The 21,271-nt window shown below is 44.4% G+C and overlaps 1 protein-coding gene across 1 annotated transcript in view; it reads left to right on the top strand.

Annotated features, from left to right (window-relative positions):
• Positions 1-21,271, top strand: part of LOC311237806 (histone-lysine N-methyltransferase 2C-like) — a 159,001-nt gene that overhangs the window by 67,935 nt on the left and 69,795 nt on the right. The window contains 10 exon segments of the mRNA XM_084325783.1: positions 591-737; positions 1,798-1,830; positions 3,243-3,392; positions 3,901-4,042; positions 6,079-6,320; positions 7,111-7,184; positions 8,309-8,518; positions 9,123-9,257; positions 17,215-17,824; positions 18,985-19,988. Of these exon segments, the coding sequence (XP_084181909.1) occupies positions 591-737; positions 1,798-1,830; positions 3,243-3,392; positions 3,901-4,042; positions 6,079-6,320; positions 7,111-7,184; positions 8,309-8,518; positions 9,123-9,257; positions 17,215-17,824; positions 18,985-19,988 (2,747 nt within the window).

Below are 21,271 nucleotides of genomic sequence, written 5' to 3'. Positions count from 1 at the left end.
AACATCATTGGAGGACATATTCAAACGCATTAACTTTCAGTAACTTGTGTGCAAAATAAATGGGATTGACTTTTTGGTGATGTGTCCCTTTAAACCCTCCCATCCCCTCATTAAAGGAACGGTTGCTATGTGCAAAACAACAGTTGCTATCTGTTGATATAATATATCAACAAAAACATAATCATTTGGTGTCTTATTACTGGATGAAGTCAAAGTTGGACAGTAATATCATGTTTTCCCAGTGTTTTACCTACATTCTACACTGCATATAAATGAGGCATGTTCTTTTAAAAGTGCTTACCAATGGTTATAGGCAGCCATGCTGGAAGAAAGATAACTGCACAGACATTGTGTCCCAGTGCCATTTGATTAAACTGAAATGACAAATAAAAACTTAAACGAAGTGAATTTCTTAAATAAAGTGAACTGTTCCTTTAACACACCTTTGCTGTGGTTCTGCCACATAACCAGGCTGTGGCTATTTTTCATCCCTGTTAGTTTCAATTCAGTTTAATTCAACTGGGAAGGCAGTTCTAGTTGTGTGGCTCTGTAATAATAGTTTCTTTCTCTCTCGCTCTCGCTCTCTCCAGCTGGTCTCTGCATCCGTTCCATGGCTCACAACCCCTTGCTGACCTCTGAGCCAACCGGAAGTGGTGGGTGTGGAAACCAGAGGCCAGTGCAGGAAGAGCCGCTTGATGCCATATTGAGCCCCGAACTGGACAGAATGGTCACTGATGGTAGGACAGAACTGAGAGTGCAAGTTTTTTTTAATGGTTACTGGGAGATTGTGTGTGTGTGTGTGTGTGTGTGTGTGTGTGTGTGTGTGTGTGTGTGTGTGTGTGTGTGTGTGTGTGTGTGTGTGTGTGTGTGTGTGTGTGTGTGTGTGTGATGTCAGGTGTAGCTAACCAACACGTGAGCAGTGAGGGGAACTGTGGGGGACAGACCATAGAGATGACTTGCAACAAAGGTCCAGGTCAGCCTCTTCAACTCATTCAGAACGTAGCGGCCCGCCTGATCTCAAACCTACCGAAGTCGGCCCATGTCACCCCACTTCTTAGGGACCTGCACTGGCTCCCCATTGCTGCACGAATCCGCTTCAAGGCCCTCGACCTAGCATACCGTGCGGCAAAGGGAACCGCTCCCGCCTACCTCCGGCCAATGGTCTCTAACTACACACCCTCAAGACCCTTACGCTCTGCATTTTCTGGCCGCCTCAGACCTACTCCTATCCAAGCTCCGGAAGGGTCATCAAAGAGAAGTCGCCTATTCTCAGTCCTTGCCCCACAATGGTGGAATGAACTACCCACCCCAGTTAGGACAGCCGAAACCTGTCCAATCTTTCGCCGTCGATTAAAGACACACTTCTTCAACCATTATCAAAAAAAGAAAAAAAATACCTAACCCTAAATAACCTTACTGTCATGCACTTGTCCTAATAAACTAACCTACACTGTAACACGCAACACTTTGATGAACATTGTTACTCAGCTGATAGAGTTGTACCCTTCCTGATGACTTGTCGTACAGAACTTGTATGTCGCTTTGGATAAAAGCGTCAGCTAAATGACTAAATGTAAATGTCTGGATTCAAGCCCATGACGTTATGGTTACATGGAGTTCTTAGCTCACCTTGACTTGGAGGAAAATGGCCCAGATCAGCAGGCATATGATGGAGTGCTGGGTTCATGCTGTCCAGACCAGTGATTTAAGCACAAACACTCAGACTCCTCTCAGAATGAAATGTGAAATATTTGAAGGAATATCATCCGTTTGACATGATCTAATTGTGTTTTCCAGGTGCCATTCTCAGTAAGCTGTACAGCATCCCAGGTCAGTGTCTGTGTGTAGGGTAATGTGATATTAAAGATCCCAGGTCTGTGTCTGTGTAGTGTAATGTGATATTAAAGATCCCAGGTCTGTGTCTGTGTAGGGTAATGTGATATTAAAGATCCCAGGTCAGTGTCTGTGTAGGGTAATGTGATATTAAAGATCCCAGGTCTGTGTCTGTGTAGTGTAATGTGATATTAAAGATCCCAGGTCTGTGTCTGTGTAGGGTAATGTGATATTAAAGATCCCAGGTCTGTGTCTGTGTAGTGTAATGTGATATTAAAGATCCCAGGTCTGTGTCTATGTAGGGTAATGTGATATTAAAGATCCCAGGTCTGTGTCTGTGTAGGGTAATGTGATATTAAAGATCCCAGGTCTGTGTCTTTGTGGGGTAATGTGATATTAAAGATCCCAGGTCTGTGTCTGTGTAGGGTAATGTGATATTAAAGATCCCAGGTCTGTGTCTGTGTAGGGGTAATGTGATATTAAAGATCCCAGGTCTGTGTCTGTGTAGGGGTAATGTGATATTAAAGATCCCAGGTCTGTGTCTGTATAGGGTAATGGGTAAAGTTATACCAATGGATGATGACTGTGAATCGACGACCTTCAGAGGAATTTTTTAGTTGTTTGAGCCCATTTGAGCAGAGACCTGTGCCGTTAAATAGGCTTTGAGTTAAATGTGATGTGATTGAATTCAAAATTGATATTAATTCAGGTGCCTTACTCTAGCTGTAGCCTATATCTGTATTTCCCCGTTCCTCCTCCCTGCCTCACTGCTTGATGCTCAGCACAGGGAACTGTGGATGGGAGCTGCTTGAGTTCATCCAAACTGATTAAATCATATGGGCATAAAACTAGCTATAAGAGTTATATCACCATTAAGAAAAAAATCTGTCTGTAAACCAGTAGTGATGTTCTTTCACCAGAAATGAGTGCACCAACACGGAAGTGGCACTGACGACATTGCATTCATATTCACAATAATTTAATCTCAACATAAAATAACCCAATAGTTGACTCAAATCAAATTTTAAACAAGATAAAACACTAGAGCATTTACCAGTATAATGCCATAAAAGCAAATAGGCATATTCACTAATGCTGATGTATCTCTACCACCACGATATCTCTCACTCATCTCCTCCAGCCCAAGTCTCTCTTGCAGTTGTAATGTTTTGACAATCCAGTCAGATCATGCAAACAAGTATTTGTTGTGTTACAATTAAAAATACGGAGGTATTAGTCAACACAATCCACAGGGGAAAATCGTGTTTTGTTTTTATGCGACTTGAACAATAGCCTAGACTCGCGTCATGTCCACATGAGAAAATGGGATATGTCTTTATATTGAATATACTGTACTGTACCTCCCAGCCCTATGTAAATGTGTGTGTGTGCACTGTGTTTTTCTGTAGAGCTAGAAGGGAAGGATGTGGAGGATCTGTTTACTGCAGTACTCAGCCCCAGTGCCAGTACTACCAATACTACTACTACTAGCACCAGCCAACGGGACCACAACCCTCTACCACACACTCCTGTTGGAGCCAAGACCCTGACACACACAGGCATGACACGCACAAACACACACACACACACACACACACCAAGACCGTGACACACACACACACACACACACACGCACGCACACACACACACCAAGACCATGACATTCACACACACACACACACACACACACACACACACACACACACACACACACACACACACACACACCAAGACCATGACACATGCAAACATACACGCACAGACAGACGGACACAGACATACACACACATCAAGACCCTGTGTGTGTTGACTGACCCTGGTTGAGGGCAGTCTTGACTGTGCTGGCCTCCACACTGATACACAGCTGGCTCTCACTCATAGTTTGCTCCATGCCTAACACACACACACACACACACACACACACACACACACACACACACGCAGGTATGATACACCCTCTCTTTCTCTCAAACACACACTGACTTCCCCTCTCTCTCATCTCCGTCTCTCTTTCTCTCTGTATCTCTCTTTCTCTCTGTCTTTATCTTTATCTCTCTCTCCTTGCAGGAGGAGGGATGTTATCTCATATGCCACTGATGAATGGTCTGATGGGTCCTGGTCCACGTTTTCCTACAACTCCCATGATGCCTAGCGGTGGTGGAGCCCAGGGACCAGGAAGCTTCAGGACGCCTCTTCCTGATGGCAACAGGTGATATCACACACTGTCCCTCCATGCCTTCTGATAAATATGAGTCCATTGCAAAACTCAAGAGTTCCCAATCCCAAGTAGTATTGGTAGTATTTACTTCCAGAAAGTAGATTCAAGATATGTATTTGTCATATGTACTGTACAGTTAAACAGACAGTTACACCGTACAAAGAAAATCTTACTTTGCTAGTCCCTCCTTCACACAGAATCACAATATAGACTTAAACTATATAATAAAAATATTAAGAAAATGGTTAATGCTAAAATAAAAGTATGTGTAGCTGCTGCTGTGACGTCACTGTCTGTGTAGCTGCTGCTGTGACTTCACTGTCTGTGTAGCTGCTGCTGTGACTTCACTGTCACCTTCACTACCGTACCGGTAGTATCAGTAGTTAGCATGGATTTTACAGATGGAAAGAAAGTCAATACAGTGCAAATACGCAATACAGTGCAACAGTAATGACCACAGATAAATTTCACGTCACAAATAGATCAATACAGTCCGTATTAAGTGATGTTGTGTTTCTTTTTCAAATGTAGCCAAGAGTGAAGACCCTAACCCTATCAAAACAGCAGTCAATGTGTATATTTTCAGCACTACGTTTGTTTAGCAATGATTTTAAGTAGGGATGTCCGATATTATCGGCCTACCGATATTATCTGCCGATATTGGCATTAAAATGTGATATCGGAAAATATCGGTATCGGTTTTCAAAAAAAAATTATCTTTTATTTTATTTATTAATTTTTTTACATTTCTATAACCTTTATTTACCCAGGCAAGCAAGTAAGAACAAATTCTGATTTTATTTATTGTCAAAAGTATGCATAATGTTGTGTTAATTCCACAACAAGAGATGTAATGTTAATTACCTGAAATTATTCCGTTATCGGTATCGGTTGATATCGGTATCGGAAATTAAGAGTTGGACAGTATCGGTATATCGGTATCGGTAAAAAAGCCAATATCGAGCATCCCTAATTTAAAGTTTTATTAGCGAAATATGAGCTTATAAAAAATATCTGCGCATTGCATCGGAACACGTTTGATTTAGACGCAAGAAGAAGAAGCACTCATGAAATCGTTGTAGTCCAGAGAAAGAGGAGACCCAGGGCTTTCGATGGACGTCTAAATTTCATAGAACTACACTACCCAGCTCACACCAGCCGCCAACAATGGAAGGAACACCATTTTTTCCCTTACAGGCATTGACATGAATTTCGTGTTTACCGTATATCACGGGTCGACCAAACCTCAATGTTATTGCCATAAAATACAATGGATATTGTTTCTTTACCTTTCTGTGAACGTCTAAGAGAAAACCACGTCTCAATCCGGTAAAGAAAATTGCAGAGTTATGGACATTAACTGAAAGTAACTGTACTTACAGTAGATTTCATTCACGGTTTTTGCTGCCATCTAACGGTCGCCTGGTGGTACTAAATCCAGATTAACTGCCATCAGATAGACTACCGGTAGGTCTGTGGCTTTTAAAAGAGGTATTACAAAATGTACAATACTATAATAGAGCCATTTATAGGCCTGCTATTCTATATTCTATATTCATATTTCATATTGATCATCAAAAATCCAGTACTGTATCTTCATAAACCCCTGTAAATCATCTGCCCTTTGTTCATTTGCTTAGATGTTTAGTACACTTTATCTCAAGAAGGTGCTGAATGAGCTCAGTGGCATCTTTTCACTTCTGGTCAATGTTAGCATGGTGTTATTCACCGTCAAATATGAAAGCAAAAAATATTATATTCTCCTTTGGTTCATTACAATTTACTCAAGCATAGTAACGGACACAATATTTTTGACACTGGGAGTGGGAATACATTCTATGAGATCCATAGATGTCCCTAGATACCAAGAACATGCAAATGGACCTTGTAGAAGTTGAACAATCTTTTACTTGGATATGTATTTTTAGGCGAATTTTCTGAAAATATGACTAGGGCTCAGGTTAAACTCGTCTTTTACCCTACAGATACCCGTGTGAAAGAAACTGACTGGTTGCATTTTCTCCTAGGGACAGGAAGTTGAGTCAGCTGGGAGGCGATGTGGTTGGTCCTTCGTCTTCTGGATGCCCAGCCCCTAGCCCTGCCACAGCCAATCCCAGCACAGGAGGGGAGGGAGAGCAGGATGTGATGTCGAACGCTCAGCGAAGCACATTGAAATGGGAGAAAGAGGAGACTCTGGAAGAGCTGGCAACTGTGGCTCCTGTTCTGTATACAAATATAAACTTCCCTGATCTGAGAGAGCAGTACCCAGGTACACAATATATACAGTATACTAATATTAACTTCCCTGATCTGAGAGAGCAGTACCCAGGTACACAATATATACAGTATACTAATATTAACTTCCCTGATCTGAGAGAGCAGTACCCAGGTACACTATATATACAGTATACAAATATTAACTTCCCTGATCTGAGAGAGCAGTACCCAGGTACTCAATATATACAGTATACTAATATAAACTTCCCTGATCTGAAAGAGCAGTACCCAGGTACACTATATATACAGTATACTAATATTAACTTCCCTGATCTGAGAGAGCAGTACCCAGGTACACTAGACTGTATATACAGTATACTAATATTAACTTCCTAGTATATACAGTAAACTAATATTAACTTCCTAAGTATATATACAATATACAAATATGAATGTTCTACTATATATACTGTATAGTGTGTATACTAATATTAACTTCCTAGTATATATATAATATACTAATGTTAACTTTCTACTATATATACAGTATACTAATATTGACTTCCTAGTATCCAGATCAACACACAACGTACTATACTGCCTATATGGACTATACTCGCATACACTCTCACACTAACACAAACATACAGTATACACACACACACAAACATTTTATTTTCTGTTTGTACTATACAGGTGAGGTCTTTTGGACCTCGCAAGTGTAGTAGTATTTGGTACACCAACACAGAAATTGCCCATCAATTGACTGTGTGTGTGTGTGTGTGTGTGTGTGTTGTGTGTGTTGTGTGTTGTGTGTGTGTGTGTGTGTGTGTCTCTCTCAGACTGGTCTACCAGAGTCAAGCAGATAGCTAAGCTGTGGAGGAAAGCCAGTTCACAGGATCGAGCCCCATATGTGGTGAGTCCAACTCTTTACTGTGTTCCGTTTTCTATTTATTAGTATATTCTAGGCCTGCCGCGATAAGCAATAAATCGATTAATTGCCGCGATAATTTAAATGAATGCAATGATTTTGACGGACGCGATTAATTGCTATTTGCGCGTTTGTTTTAATGAGGCGGAACCAGTGCCCCTTGTCAGTCACTGTCCGTGTTGGGAGGCGGGCCGCTGGCTTTACTACAGCACAGCACAGGAGCTCCGTGGGGCAACACCACATAGCTTAACTACATTTCTCAATAGTGTTGCTCCTTTTAACCAAGTAGCGTTATTTGTAGTGTAACGTTAGAATAACACAGAATAACGTTAATACAATTACATGCATCATTGTTTACAATGAACGGGTGGGGCTAGTCAAAGGACTGGAGACGGGGACAAGTTAAACATGAATTAATTTATTATAACAGGTCGTTTTCGAGTCGTGCTGCAGTGCCTACGCACCACAGCTATTCTATTATAATACTGCTTTGACGCTTCCTCCTCATCGTTGATTGCCTGTAGTAGCTGCATCTAACGTTAGTAGCTAACGTTAAAACTAAAAAACACAACCGGACGAGACAAGTTGTCGGCTAGGATAATCACAACAATACTTCCGGTCCGGTCGGTGGGCTTCAAAATAAAAGTCTTAAACACCGGAAAAGACGGAGCGGTGGGCTTCAAAATAAAAGTTTTGGGAAATAAATTTCTCAAAAAAATTCTCTAACCGGTCGCAATAATATCGCTTATCGCGATATTTTCGGGGGCAATTAATCGCCCAGCAAAATGTGTTATCGTGGCAGGCCTAGTATATTCTATTCCCATTGTCTAATCTGTTCCATTGTATTCTATTATATTCTAGTCCTGTAGTCTAGTCTGTTGTATTCTATTGTATTTCATCTTCAAAGCCGCTTCTTTTCTTCCTGGTAACTTGCATCAATGTGCTGCTGAAGCTCTGGACTGAGTTCAAGATGGTTCCTCCTGCTCACATGACAAGACTAATAGTGTGTTCTCTCTCCTCTCTCTCTCTCTCTCTCCTCTCTCTCCTCTCTCCCTCTCTCTCCCTCTCGCTCTCCTCTCTCCCTCTCTCTCTCTCTCTCTCTCTCTTAGCAAAAGGCGCGGGATAATCGGGCGGCGCTGCGCATAAACAAGGCCCAGCTGTCTGGTGATTCGCTGAAAAGACAACATCAATCACAGCAGGCACCGGGGCACGACCCCTATGACCCTGTAGCATCCGTCTCCATGGAGACGGAGATGGCATTTATAGACCCACTGAAACCCAAGGATTCTGAACACGAACTGGAATGGAAACTCCGACAGGTGGGTGTGAGAGAGAGAGAGAGAGCGAGAGAGAGAGAGAGAGAGAGAGATTTTGTGTGTGTTTATTAACATGTCACCCCGCCATTATGATGAGCAGAGTGGGAAATGAACAGCGGCCATAAACAACCTCTATCTACTCCACTGATACCACCCTGATCTCCATGACAGTGGGTTTGGTTTGGTGAAAGCTGGTAAAGTGCTGGTATGCTTGACCACTCTCCCAGCAGCCATTGTGACTGGTAATGGTAATAATAGGGTCTCTAGGTTCTATTCTGTTAATGACTGGCTGGTGTGTTGACTTCCCATCCTGTTCTAGTAGCCATTAGTAACCATTAGAACGCATGCCAGGGGGATGAATAGACTCAGACAGACTGACTGACTTGATGGATGTTTTATATAATGGTAGTGCTGCTCACTAGATTGACAGACAGCTGGTTACCTGGGGGGCATGGAACTACAACAAAGTATTTAAAAAGAATTTGGTAAATTTGTAATGGTTTATAAACATGACATATGATGTTACCAATGTGCATGTGAGCGTGAGTCCTTCCAGCTAGATGTTAACGTGTGTCCGTCTCTCTAACTGTCACCTGTCATTGAAAAGGGTGAGGTTAATGACAGGTGGGGAGCCGGTAAGAAGAGGCAGGAAAAGCACCCAAAAAGCAAAGCCCTAAAATCACCAACAGATAAAGATTGTCCCTACCGGGCATCTGTAGCAGGAGGTGGCAAAGAGTCTCTGGTAAGATCTCAAGGAGAAGAACCTATTCTAGAGAGAGACCTGGCTCAATTTTTAGGCTCTGGAATCCATTTATTTATGCCATTGATTGAGCTTGTCTGGAGCAGGCAGGGAACCAACCAGATTTGTCTTCTGAAAGGGATATATTGACACTTTTAATTTGTTTATTTTTGTTAGCATGTTAGCATTTCTCATTGAAACCAGTGGTCGCTGCTAACTGAAAACTAGCTTGCTAGAACTAAAATTCTAAATGTCAAGATAACCTGTGGATATCAGTGTAAACCCTGTCCGTTTGGCCTCCAGGCAGACTCAAGACAACAGAAGGCAGTGAGCAGGATTTCCGCTTGGATTGACCCAGGGGTTGGCTGTGACATCATTCCTGAGCAAAAGTATCTATTTGAAGATGGTTAAAATATTTGAAGAACTTGAGGTGTGTTTAATATACCCCAGTAAACACAGACTGTACACCTCTTGCTTTTCAAGTATTTAAAAACATATTCAAGTGATCTTTTCCCCATGTTTGGTGGCTGTAGCCCATTTAAGAAGTGATATATTCTATGTTAAACGGACACGGTGACATTTGAAATGTTATGGTTGGCTTCTTCTTCACACTGTGGTGAAACGTTTCTTTATTGTTGTTGCTTCAGGTCCTGCTAACTGAGCTTTCAAGTGAGCTTGCAGCTACCGGTACCAGTACCCATTGGTAGTGAGGCATGCTAGCAATGCTATCCATTGTTTGGCTTTCTGACAGACATATAGGAATGTTCTCTCAAAGTGTGGTGAAGAACAATACATCTAACATTTAAAGGAACGCCAACATTGTGGGAAACCCGGTCACCATCTTCTCCAGAGTCAGACAAGTAGATGGATACTAATTTAATCTCTGTGCGTTGAGTAGAAAGCTATCCAGCTAATAGCTAGCCTAGCTTAGCACAAATTACTGGAAGCGTATGGACCACTAGTTTAGCTTAAAACTCCAGGTGAGTTGTTTTTAGTTAACAGCTAGGCTAGTGGTCCATATCTGCTTCCATTCAATTGTGCCAAGCTAGGCTAGCTTACAGCCGGATAGCTTTTTACTGAACGCACAGAGAGGAGATTGGTATCTATTTTCTGCCTCTGGAGAAGTACATTTCCCATAATGTTGCTGTGTTCCTTTAAAATGTCTTCAGTGTTCCTTTAAGTGTAGCTGCTCTTGAGGAGTGAGAGAGAGTGTGAGAAAGATTGGTTAGGAGAGGTGGTTCAGAGCAAATAGAATAAAGTGACTTTAAGGCCCTAAAATGCCTCCCAGTACCTTTCTAATCTACTACCACTAGAACCAACACAGTTCTGTCACCAACAGGCCATGAAACTTAAGGTTATTCTATAACCCTAGTTATATGAGTATAGCGAGCGCTCTGCTCTATTGGAACTATCCCTTTAATCCATTCTAATAATGAAAAAACGTTCACATGCACACACCCACCTGCCTGGCCACACCCACATCCGCTCCTATATAAGCGGGGTCGTGGCCACACAATCAGCTCCTTCCCAAGTCTTTCACCACCAAAGTAGAAGACCGTGGGGTCCTCAGTGAGTTAGAGCAGAGCACTTGCTATACTCAATATAACTAGGGTTATAGAATAACCTTAAGTTATAGATCGTATAGCTTTACGCTCTGCTCTATTGGAACACAGGAGCTGAGCAGAGCGAAAAGCTTGACAAATGTACCCGCTGAGGCCCCCTACAACCATCAGAATCGGGGAGGATCCGAGCCCCCCCGGCCCCCCCTAGTGGAGGACGGGAGGGAGATCGGATCCGACTGTGCGAAGAGGGTTTAGCACCTCAAACGCACAGGGCACAAAAAAAACCTGTCACAGCCCCCAACATCACAGGGTCGAAGGTCAAGAACCCAACCCTGTGGCAAGGCCGCAGCAGCGGGGCGCGGAGGAGGTCCCAGCCCTAGGACAACCCGACGACTAGGACCCCCTGAAAAAGGGGCCTGGTGAGGTCAACGAGGCCGCGGCATCGAGACCCCACCAGATGGTCACTGGTGACACCACCCCCCACATCGCCAGCGTATCGGACAGGGCCCAAATCAAGTGAAGGCCCTTCCCCCCTTTGGCACGCCGCTCTGAAGCACTCCTCAAGAGGCTACCCTCCCACAACACTGTGGGGCCAGTCGGCGTGCCGGGGAGACAACCCTCCAAGGAGGTTGATCCCTCAATCCAGGCAACAGGCTAGGGCTGGGCGATATAACGATAACGATAAATATCGCGATATATTTTAATAATCGATATCGAATATCGAAATTAAAAAAAATATCGAAAAATCGTTTTTTTTTACCTGCAACAGGGCAGTTTTAAAACCAGAGACAGTGGACAGACTTGTCTTTCTTGCCTGCAACTTAAAGTAATGGCTTTGCTTGTCCAAATGACAATACTGACCAAATTCAGATTTCTTTTTCTCTTGTCCATTTATTTTGTTTGCTTTCTAATTTAAAATACATTTTGAAACCGTCTGTACACAGTAGGCTATGTGTGCTAGCAGAACTAGACTCCAGTCACGAGTCACAGTGCACATGTGCGGTGGTTTGTCCACCAAAAAAGCGCCAAAAGATCGAAAATAAACTAGCAGAGCCAGAACTGTTCAACTCCTCTGGAGCCACAACCAGCAGAGAAGCAAACAAACTTACTTTAGCTTTTAAACCAGCTGCAGCCTGAGAACTGGAGTGTGAGGGGATGTAACACTAAAGATGGCGGCAATGACAAAGAATTGCTGCAAAATAAACATACATCTGTTGTTAAAAAAAAAATAAAAAATAAATTTTTTTATACTTATAACAATTCGATAATTATCGATATCGAGAAATAAAATAAAATTATCATATCGTTATCGCGATATGATTTTTTTCCATATCGCCCAGCCCTACAACAGGCCCCAAGAGCAGAACTCTACCTGTGCCCGGAGCACTGCGGACTAGACAGGCGCTTAACCTGTTCCACCCGACGGGGTCGGTACCGACTCCAAAATGGCATCTGGTCATAAATCAATATTTTTCAGAGTGATGCAAAAAATTCGCGATTTTAAAATCAAACGTATTCAAGTATTAACATCACTAACATGTCACAAAAGCATGTAGAATGTATATTATCATCAATATGTTAGTTTAGCAATAGGTTAAAAGTGCCATTAGATAGTTTTAAGTTTTCGATTTACTGAAGTCTATTGCAAGACGGCGACCATTTTGGAAATTTTGAACCATGGGAATTGGAGGCTTTTTGCGGCAATTTTGAGGAGGGCATGCATAGCTGTTGATCAGCGTTGGAATTTCTCCGAACTACACTTCCTGGCAGATTCTGTGGGGGTTCAAAGTTCAGCGTTCTGAATGAATAATATCAATAACTGTTATTATTCGCGATAATAAGCCACAAAAGGTAACGTTTTTGACAAATATTGAAACGCAGTTAGTTTCTCCTCCCTATTGTTAGCATGTAGCAACAATTGGATCTGAAATTAGTTTCAAAATGGTTGCACTGTGGTGAAAATAAAAAACGACAGTAAATTACAGCCTAGAGGAGTTGACAACAACCTCCCCGACAGCCCCCTCCCATCCCCATCCTAGCAGGGAGGGAGGGGTGAAACAAATGGAGAAGGACCAAGCCCCCTAACACAGCGCAAGGTACAACACAGTATGGACCAAGCACGTCACTGTTAAGGGCAACTCGTGGTGGCATACATATGACACACACATCCACGACAACAATCCCCACGATGCCCGGCCGACCCGGCATTTCCCCCCCCGGAAAATCACAAAGTCCTTCAGGGTACCAGCAGATCTGTGCCCCGGCGCGACCAGAACCAGTCCCGTGTCCTAGTCACGCCGCCATCCCCAGTCCTAAGAGGGGGGTAGGTACGCGTGTCGATCCAAAACATCACAGAGGGCGCCACCAAGACGGTCAGTACGCGAACGCACTGCTCCTGGTAGCCCACCTCATGGGCATGAGACCCCTCCGCCAATGTCTTGATCTACTCTGTCACCTAGTGCACTGGCGCTCGGTAGAGATAAAAATCTCCTTCCCAGCCGCCCGCATAGAAAACGCTGTTTCTATGAATTGGGCAACCAAGGCGCGCCAGCCATAAAGTGGTTCCACATGGAAAGCACCCAGGACCAGCGCTATACGCACGTCGAGAACCCGAAACACATCGATGGCAAATTCTAATAAGAAGCACCAGACAACTTTTCCTCCATGCTGTCTGGGACGAGCAGCAGGAAGCCGGCCTATAAGACACAGACATGGGTCTCATATGACGCGTCTGAGGGTAAAACCCTGTCAATTCTGCTCTTTACATAAGAGGGGAGACCTCTACGTGAGTAGCAATTGAAAAAGATACATGTAATAATTGGGCCAAGTGACCAACGACCCAATACACACTTTAATAGAGAGCAGAGCAGAAAACAAACGGTTTTCGAATGCATCGCATCATCCAACTTTGACAATGACAGCGGTCTGCAGCACAGAGCCAGAAAACTCACGGATGTCTCATGGCCAATAGGAAAAAACGCGCCCAGTGACGTTATTCCATGGCTGGGGGAAATCCTGTGACCCACCCATCCTAATATGGAGTGGAACCAGGGAACCCTTCCCCCTCCCTGTGACGCGCTGACCCCTCAGCCGACAGGGAGACTGACAGGCAGGAGGCCCAACCTCCTGGCCAATCAGTAAAGGGGGGAGGGGTTTATTAGTCAACCCCTTATGACCCCTCACCTCTGATACGATGCAACAACAAAGCAGAGCCATGACACTAGTTGTAGCGCGCTACATGAAAGCGCATATACCTGTTAGGGTAATAGCTTTGCATTCTGCACGCCAGCCACAGACGATAACCTCGTCTGTGCAAAAACGGGCTTTATACACAGCTCAGGCTTACGTGCGAAACTTGCCACCTGAAATGTATACTGCTACCCTAAAGTAAAGAAAAAACAACAGACCAAAGAGAGAGGCCAAAGGACCTTGGTACAAGAGCTATTATATGTACAACTTCTGTAGGCTAACACCCAACCCAGTTGTGGACTCAATGCCACGTTTACTTAAACGTAAACACGAACACACACAACCCGCCTTACACAATAAAAAAGGAAAAGTTCACTCTTACTACTGCAAGAAGAATGCCGTCTTTTATGACGAGAAGACATAAGTCCTCGACCAAGTGCTAGCTACAGGCCTTGCTATACATAATAGCGACCAAAAACTATTTTCAGAGAAAACTGCACCACTCCCTAAGCAAGAGCCCAACCCCAGCAGTAGCTGAGGGTTTACACCGTATCCCCAAAAATATAGTGAATCAACACACAAAATCATATTTGAGGGGGCGGGGAAATTTCACCCACCCCCTCACCCCTGATATGACGCCAAAAGAAAGCAGAGCCGTGACACCAGGTGCATGGTGCGCCAGATGAAGCACATACTCACCTGTAGAGTAAAAGCTTTACATCATGCACGCCAGCCACAGCCGATAACCTTGTTTGTGTAAAAAAAAAACAGTTTTTATCCACGGCTCTGGCTTATGTGTGAAAGCTTGCCACCCGTTATTTTTATCATTACCCTTAAGCAAAGAAAAAATAACAAGCTAAGAGAGGGACTCAAGCCCTTGATCACATGCCACTATGTACAACTCTGTTGTACTTGATTGATTGACTGATTGATTGATTGAAAACTTTATTAACAGATTGCAGAATGGGTACAATACAGTACAGGTCAATACACACAATTGTTAAGGGTACACTATGTACAACTTCTCATCATACAACAAAAAACCCCAGTTCATTTTTACTTTTGGCGCAGGCCCAACGACATCTTCTGCCAGAGATGACGCCGTAGTCAGAGTGCCAGGGCCTGCTACCTCCTCACGGCTAGCGCCAATGGTTGTAGCACAAGCAAACTGCTAACTCCAGGCTGATTGATAGCATCAAGCTAACGTTTCTAGCCGAGCGTAGCCGCCAGCTAACGACTTAGCCTAACAGCTAACTGGCTAACAGTTAACTTTTACCGGCTAACGATAGCCACCAGCTAACGCAGTAGCAAGCTAAGCGGCTAGTAATGAAGCTCTATAACGTGAGAAAATAGCGATACAGGCCAACACTACAGACAGCCGCTGTCTCTTCCTCTTTTTATCCAAAGGGAAAAAGGCAACACACGTCCCTCTCACAGAACGGCGTTTACCAGACACAGCGGCATCGGCAGTAAGCCCCGTTGTACGCGGGCTGCAGCCGACTTGAGCACGGAGATATTCTCATAATGAAACACCAAGCTTGCATCCTTCGTGCCGGGTGTTTTCGTCTTGAAAAGCGGGGCCAGCGCGGTGGCAGAGGGTATCCGTTTTCCAGAGACCCGGGGAATTGAATCGCAGACTCGGAATCACGCCCCCAGGAAAACAAAGCTACGACTTCACTGAGGAGGAGCACTGTGTTATCGTGGGGCATCAAACTAGAACCCCCTCTACGCCGCTATGAGAGGTAACGAAGGGATTCTAGCCTGGAGCCGACCTTACGCAAGCTGCACAGTTGTCCCCTCACAACTGACACACCTGAGGCTCGCGTCGCAAAACATTACCCGCTCAGAGAGACCGTCGGCTCTCACACGCGCTCAGCGACGCGCGCCCCTAATGCGACGCGCCGGTGGAGGTCCGAATGATCATCATCTTCTAGACTCTCCGGTGGTCGAGACATTATCGCTTTACTTTCTTGAAAAATTGTGAGAGAAAAAACAAAGATACAATGTCAACGCAGCTCCTTTACTAACTAACTACTTTTAGCACTAAACTAAAGTGGTGTATACACAAAAACGTCTCGTGGTGAAAGTAGGGAAGGAGCTGATTGTGTGGCCACGACCCCGCTTATATAGGAGCGGATGTGGGTGTGGCCAGGCAGGTGGGTGTGTGCATGTGAAAGTTTTTTCATTATTAGAATGGATTAAAGGGATAGTTCCAATAGAGCAGAGCGTAAAGCTATACGATCTATAACTGACACATCCTGGCAACAATAAAATAAAGATCTGAAGGCTAGACCAGTATCTGCTCGCCACAGTCTTTAGATTTAACGTTTAAAGGGTCAGATTTAAAGGTGCTATAGATAACATCAGCCACTAGATGTCGCACTAGATCACCAGCATGTCATTTCTCCAATCAATTTAAAGTTTTGGGGGGAATAGTATATAAAATTACTGATTACTCTACAGTAGAAATTGTATCTATAGCTCCTTTAATTAGAGCAAAACAATTACTTTATCTTTTCTCTTTGGATTTCCCCTTGTCTAGCTGTTTTCTATTGGTTTACCCTGTTGCCAGACAACATCAGCTTCATGGAATACATTTTTCCTCCAGTGACTGAACTGTGTTCTAACTGTTTTTGGCTGTTATAATGTCCCCCTGCATGTCTTAACTTCACCATAGATTCACATTCATTCCTGTATTTACTGACAGAGAGAGAGAGAGAGGGAAAAAGCATTACTAGCTACCATATCATCATGTTATTTAATTACCTGGAACTCGACTCGGACAAAAAGTAATTCAACTGAAGGCTTGTTCTGTCTCTATCTATCTCCCTCCTCTCTCTGTCCTGTTCTTCTCGCTCTCTCTCTCTATATATATATCTCCTCTCTCCTGTTCTTCTCTTTCTTTCTCTATCTCTCCCTCTCTCCTGTTCTTCTCTCTCTCCCTCTCTGTCCTGTTATTCTCTCTCTTTCTCTCACCCTCCTCTGTCCTCTTCTACTCTCTTTCTTTATATCTATCTCTCTCCCTCCTCTCTTTCTCTCCCTCCTCTCTGTCCTGTTTGTCTCTCTCTCCTCTCTGTCCTGTTCTCTCCCTCTCTCTCTCTCTCTCTCTTCCCCCCCCTCTATCTCTCTCCTCTCTCTCTCTCTGTCTCTCTCTCTCTCTCTCTCTCTCTCTCTCTCTCTCTCTCTCTCTCTCTCTCTTTCACTCTCAGCATATGCGTCAGCAAAGTAAGCAACAGGCCAAGATTGAAGCCAGTGAGAAACTGGAGCAGGTAAAGAATGAGCAGCTACAACAACAAAGACAGCAGCAGTTGCTAGGCAACCAGCCCTGTGTTGGTGAGGGATCCCCGGAAGCGGGTAACCACAGCCCAATGACAGTCGCCGTGGGCAATGCCTCCCCTCTCCAGCTGATGGGGTTAAACGACGGACTGGCCAGGCCTCACCTCCTCCATGGCATTCAGACGGCAGGATTTGCTGATGATGTGTTCCTCAGACCCCAGGCCCCGCCCCCTTCCGGGTTCTCACAGCAACCGCACTCCTCCTCCCTTCCACACTCCCCCCACCCTTCCTCCCCTCACGCCCAGCCCGCCTCCCCCCAGATGTTCTCCCCTCCCTCCTCTCGGCCCTCCTCCCCCTGGGACCCCTACGGTAAGATGGTGGGGACCCCTCGCCCAGCACCGGCCCAGTCCGGCCCCTCCACATCTCAGCAGCAGAGGAGGAACTCCCTCAGTGTGTCTCCAGCTGACTCCCCCACGCCCTCCCCTGGCTCAGACCCCTACTCCAAACCCCCTGACACCCCTCGGCCGATGGGACATACTCCAGGTGAGGCGACTGCATGTTGTTATTATACCAGCTTACAACATTTTGTTATTGTGTAATTTAGGGCTGCCAATCTATAAATGTTTTTAACGCATTAATTGTATTAAATGCTTGCGTTAAACATTAAAAGAAATACAAATAAATAAATAAATATACGTATATATATATATATATATATATATATATAGGCAAGTGAGCTAAATGCATCTGTAGGGCCTACAGTTATAAAGAAATGCATGAAGAAACGGTTAGGGAAAGTAATCATTGGTTTCTTTAGTATCAGTCACAAGAGTGTTCAATAACCTTGAATGGTCACAAGAGTGTTCAATAACCTTGAATGGTTGATTCCATTTTGTGAATACATTTGTTCTCTGATGTAGTATTAATAGTATCTTTTTCGGCAGACGACTCCTTCAGACACTGTCAACATTACTGCTACCTAACGTTAACTTTACTGCTATCTAACGTTAACATAATTACAATCTCTGTTAACATTACTGCTACATAACGTTAACATAATTACAATCTCTGTCAACATTACTGCTACCTAACATTAAAACATTATTACTACCTAACGTTAACATTACTGCTACCTAACATTAACATTATTACTACCTAACGTTAACATTACTGCTACCTAACATTAACATTATTACTACCTAACGTTAACATTACTGCTACCTAACATTAACATTATTACTACCTAACGTTAACATTACTGCTACCTAACATTAACATTATTACTACCTAACGTTAACATTACTGCTACCTAACATTAACATTATTACTACCTAACGTTAACATTACTGCTACCTAACGTTAACATAACTAGTAGCTCCACCTGTGTAGCTAAAAGGGGAGACGGGATGGCCTAGAGCAGTGGTTCTCACCTAGTCTAACCTCAGGATCTGGTCTCATTCTCTGGTTAAGATATATGATTAACAATAAATTATTTCACAATAAATAGTACAGTAATACACAATGCCTTCATGTCCTGTTAAAAATATGAAATAAACAAGAAAAAAGCAACTAGGGCTAAAAACCAAATTAAATAAAAAGGCAGACTGATCTTGTTTTGTTTCTAAATGGTGTTCCATTTTCCGGCACTTGACTGCACACAACACACGTTTTCTGTCTGACCCCTCCGTGTTCTCTGCTCCTAGGACCCCTCCTGGCTGAGCAGCAGCAGAGCAGGGCAGGCATGATGAGCCCCGCCTCTGGATCAGCCCCAGATGTTTCAGCTAGAAACGCTGGTATCCGGGCAACAGAGACCTATCAGAGGACACCCCATAATAACAACAACAACAACCGCATGGGTCTCTCCGAGCTGTATAGTCGTCTAGGAGTCATTAGCAATCTGGCAGGCACTGAAATGGGACCTGTTTTCAAAGCCCCCATGCCCCCCCAGCACCAGCTACAACAGGATGTGTATGCTGGCTCTGCCCTGACAGGAGGGAGTAGCAGGAGAGACCCATTTGACCGTTCTCTCCCCCCACCCAGGTCCACAGAGCTTGGCTTCCCTCTCCCCCAGTCGCAGGAGTCCTCCTACCCCTCTAGCCCTCTGTCCAGCCATGGCTCCCCCCATCGCAGCCCCTATTCCCAGGCGCCTGGCACTCCCAGGCCTGATTACACCCAACAGATTCCTGACCCCTTCGCCCAGCACTCTCCTCTGACCTCCCGACCCTCCCCTGACCCTTACTCTGCCGCTCCTGACACACCACGCCCACACTCTGACTCCTCGTATCTGTCCACACCGGCCGGGCTACGATTGGATCAGTTTGGCCAGCAGGCGGGCAATAGCAGGCCATCTCCATCTCATTCTTCCCACCCCCTGGATCCGTATGCGTTGATGCCCGGAACACCACGCCCGCCAGCCACTGATCGATTCCCACGCTCTCCAGGGAGTAGCCAGAAAAACGTGTCCACCGGAAGCACAGATCCATACTCCCAACCTGTGGGGACCCCTAGGCCTTCCCCGGACCCCTACGCACAGCAGCCCTCCACCCCTCGGCCCCAGAAGGTCATGGACCCTTACTCCCAGGCCCCAGGGACACCCAGGCCCACAGCAGGACCAGCAGAGAGTTTTACTTCCCAGGCTGGAGGAGCCAGGATGTCCCCAATGGCCCAGAGCCACACTGGAGACCCCTTCATCCAGCCACACCACCAGGTAAAACAGTTAGCCATACCACCAGGTAACCAGCTCAACATTAGAAACAATTAGCCATACGGGCGGTTAGGTGGCCGAGCGGAGATTGCGTTCGTCACCAGCCCCGGAGCTGAGCTGGATTTGCCTGTTCGAATCCAGCTCACAGCTCCGGGGTTATCACCAGCTTGGCTGGCCGTCTGCACTGATACAATTGGCTGTATCAGAGGGTGGGAGAAGCTGGCGGGGTGGGTCCGGGTCGTTGTAAACAGCGACTCCTACAGTTCGGTCGGGGCGCCTGCTAAGCGCGGATTGGACGTGAGGGGGATAGTGTGGTCCTCCCACACGCTACGCCCTCTCAATGAGAATCCGCGCTGCCAGGTGAAAAGAAGCGGTGATTGGCTGGACGTGTGTCGGAGGAAGCACGTGGTAGCCTCCACTCTCCCAGATGATCCGACTGTGGGGGGTAAGTGCGCAGCGACCAGGAAGGGACTGGGAATTGGCATACGACTAACATTGGGATGGGAGAAAATCGGAGGAAAATGGAGGGGGAAAAAGACCAATAAAAAAAATAAAAATAAACAATTAGCCATAGTTACATAGCTCAACATTAGAAACAATTAGCCATAGTTACATAGCTCAACATTAGAAACAATTAGCCATTGTTACATTGCTCAACATTAGAAACAGTTAGCCATAGTTACAGAGCTCAACATTAGAAACAATTAGCCATAGTTACAGAGCTCAACATTAGAAACAATTAGCCATAGTTACATAGCTCAACATTAGAAACAATTAGCCATAGTTACATAGCTCAACATTAGAAAGAGTTAACCATAGTTACATAGCTCAACATTAGAAATAGTTAACCATAGTTACATAGCTCAACATTAGAAAGAGTTAACCATAGTTACATACTGTAGCTCAACATTAGAAACAATTAGCCATAGTTACATAGCTCAACATTAGAAAGAGTTAACCATAGTTACATAGCTCAACATTAGAAAGAGTTAACCATAGTTACATAGCTCAACATTAGAAAGAGTTAACCATAGTTACATAGCTCAACATTAGAAACAATTAGCCATAGTTACATAGCTCAACGTTAGAAACAGTTAGCCATTATTACATAGCTCAACATTAGAAACAGTTAGCTTAACATTAAGAACAGCTAGCCATATTTAGCTATAGCTGTGTTCAAAAACCTGGGTGAGGACCACAAGTTGGGTCACATAAAGATTAAAATGTATACATTTAGATTGTAATGATAAAGTTTGAGAACTTCTTTATTATTCAATTTAAAAAAA

The sequence above is a fragment of the Notolepis coatsorum genome (genome assembly GCF_963971535.1).
Source record: "Notolepis coatsorum genome assembly, chromosome: 12".
NCBI lineage: Eukaryota > Metazoa > Chordata > Actinopteri > Aulopiformes > Paralepididae > Notolepis > Notolepis coatsorum.
This window is presented reverse-complemented; position numbering and strand designations above follow the sequence as displayed.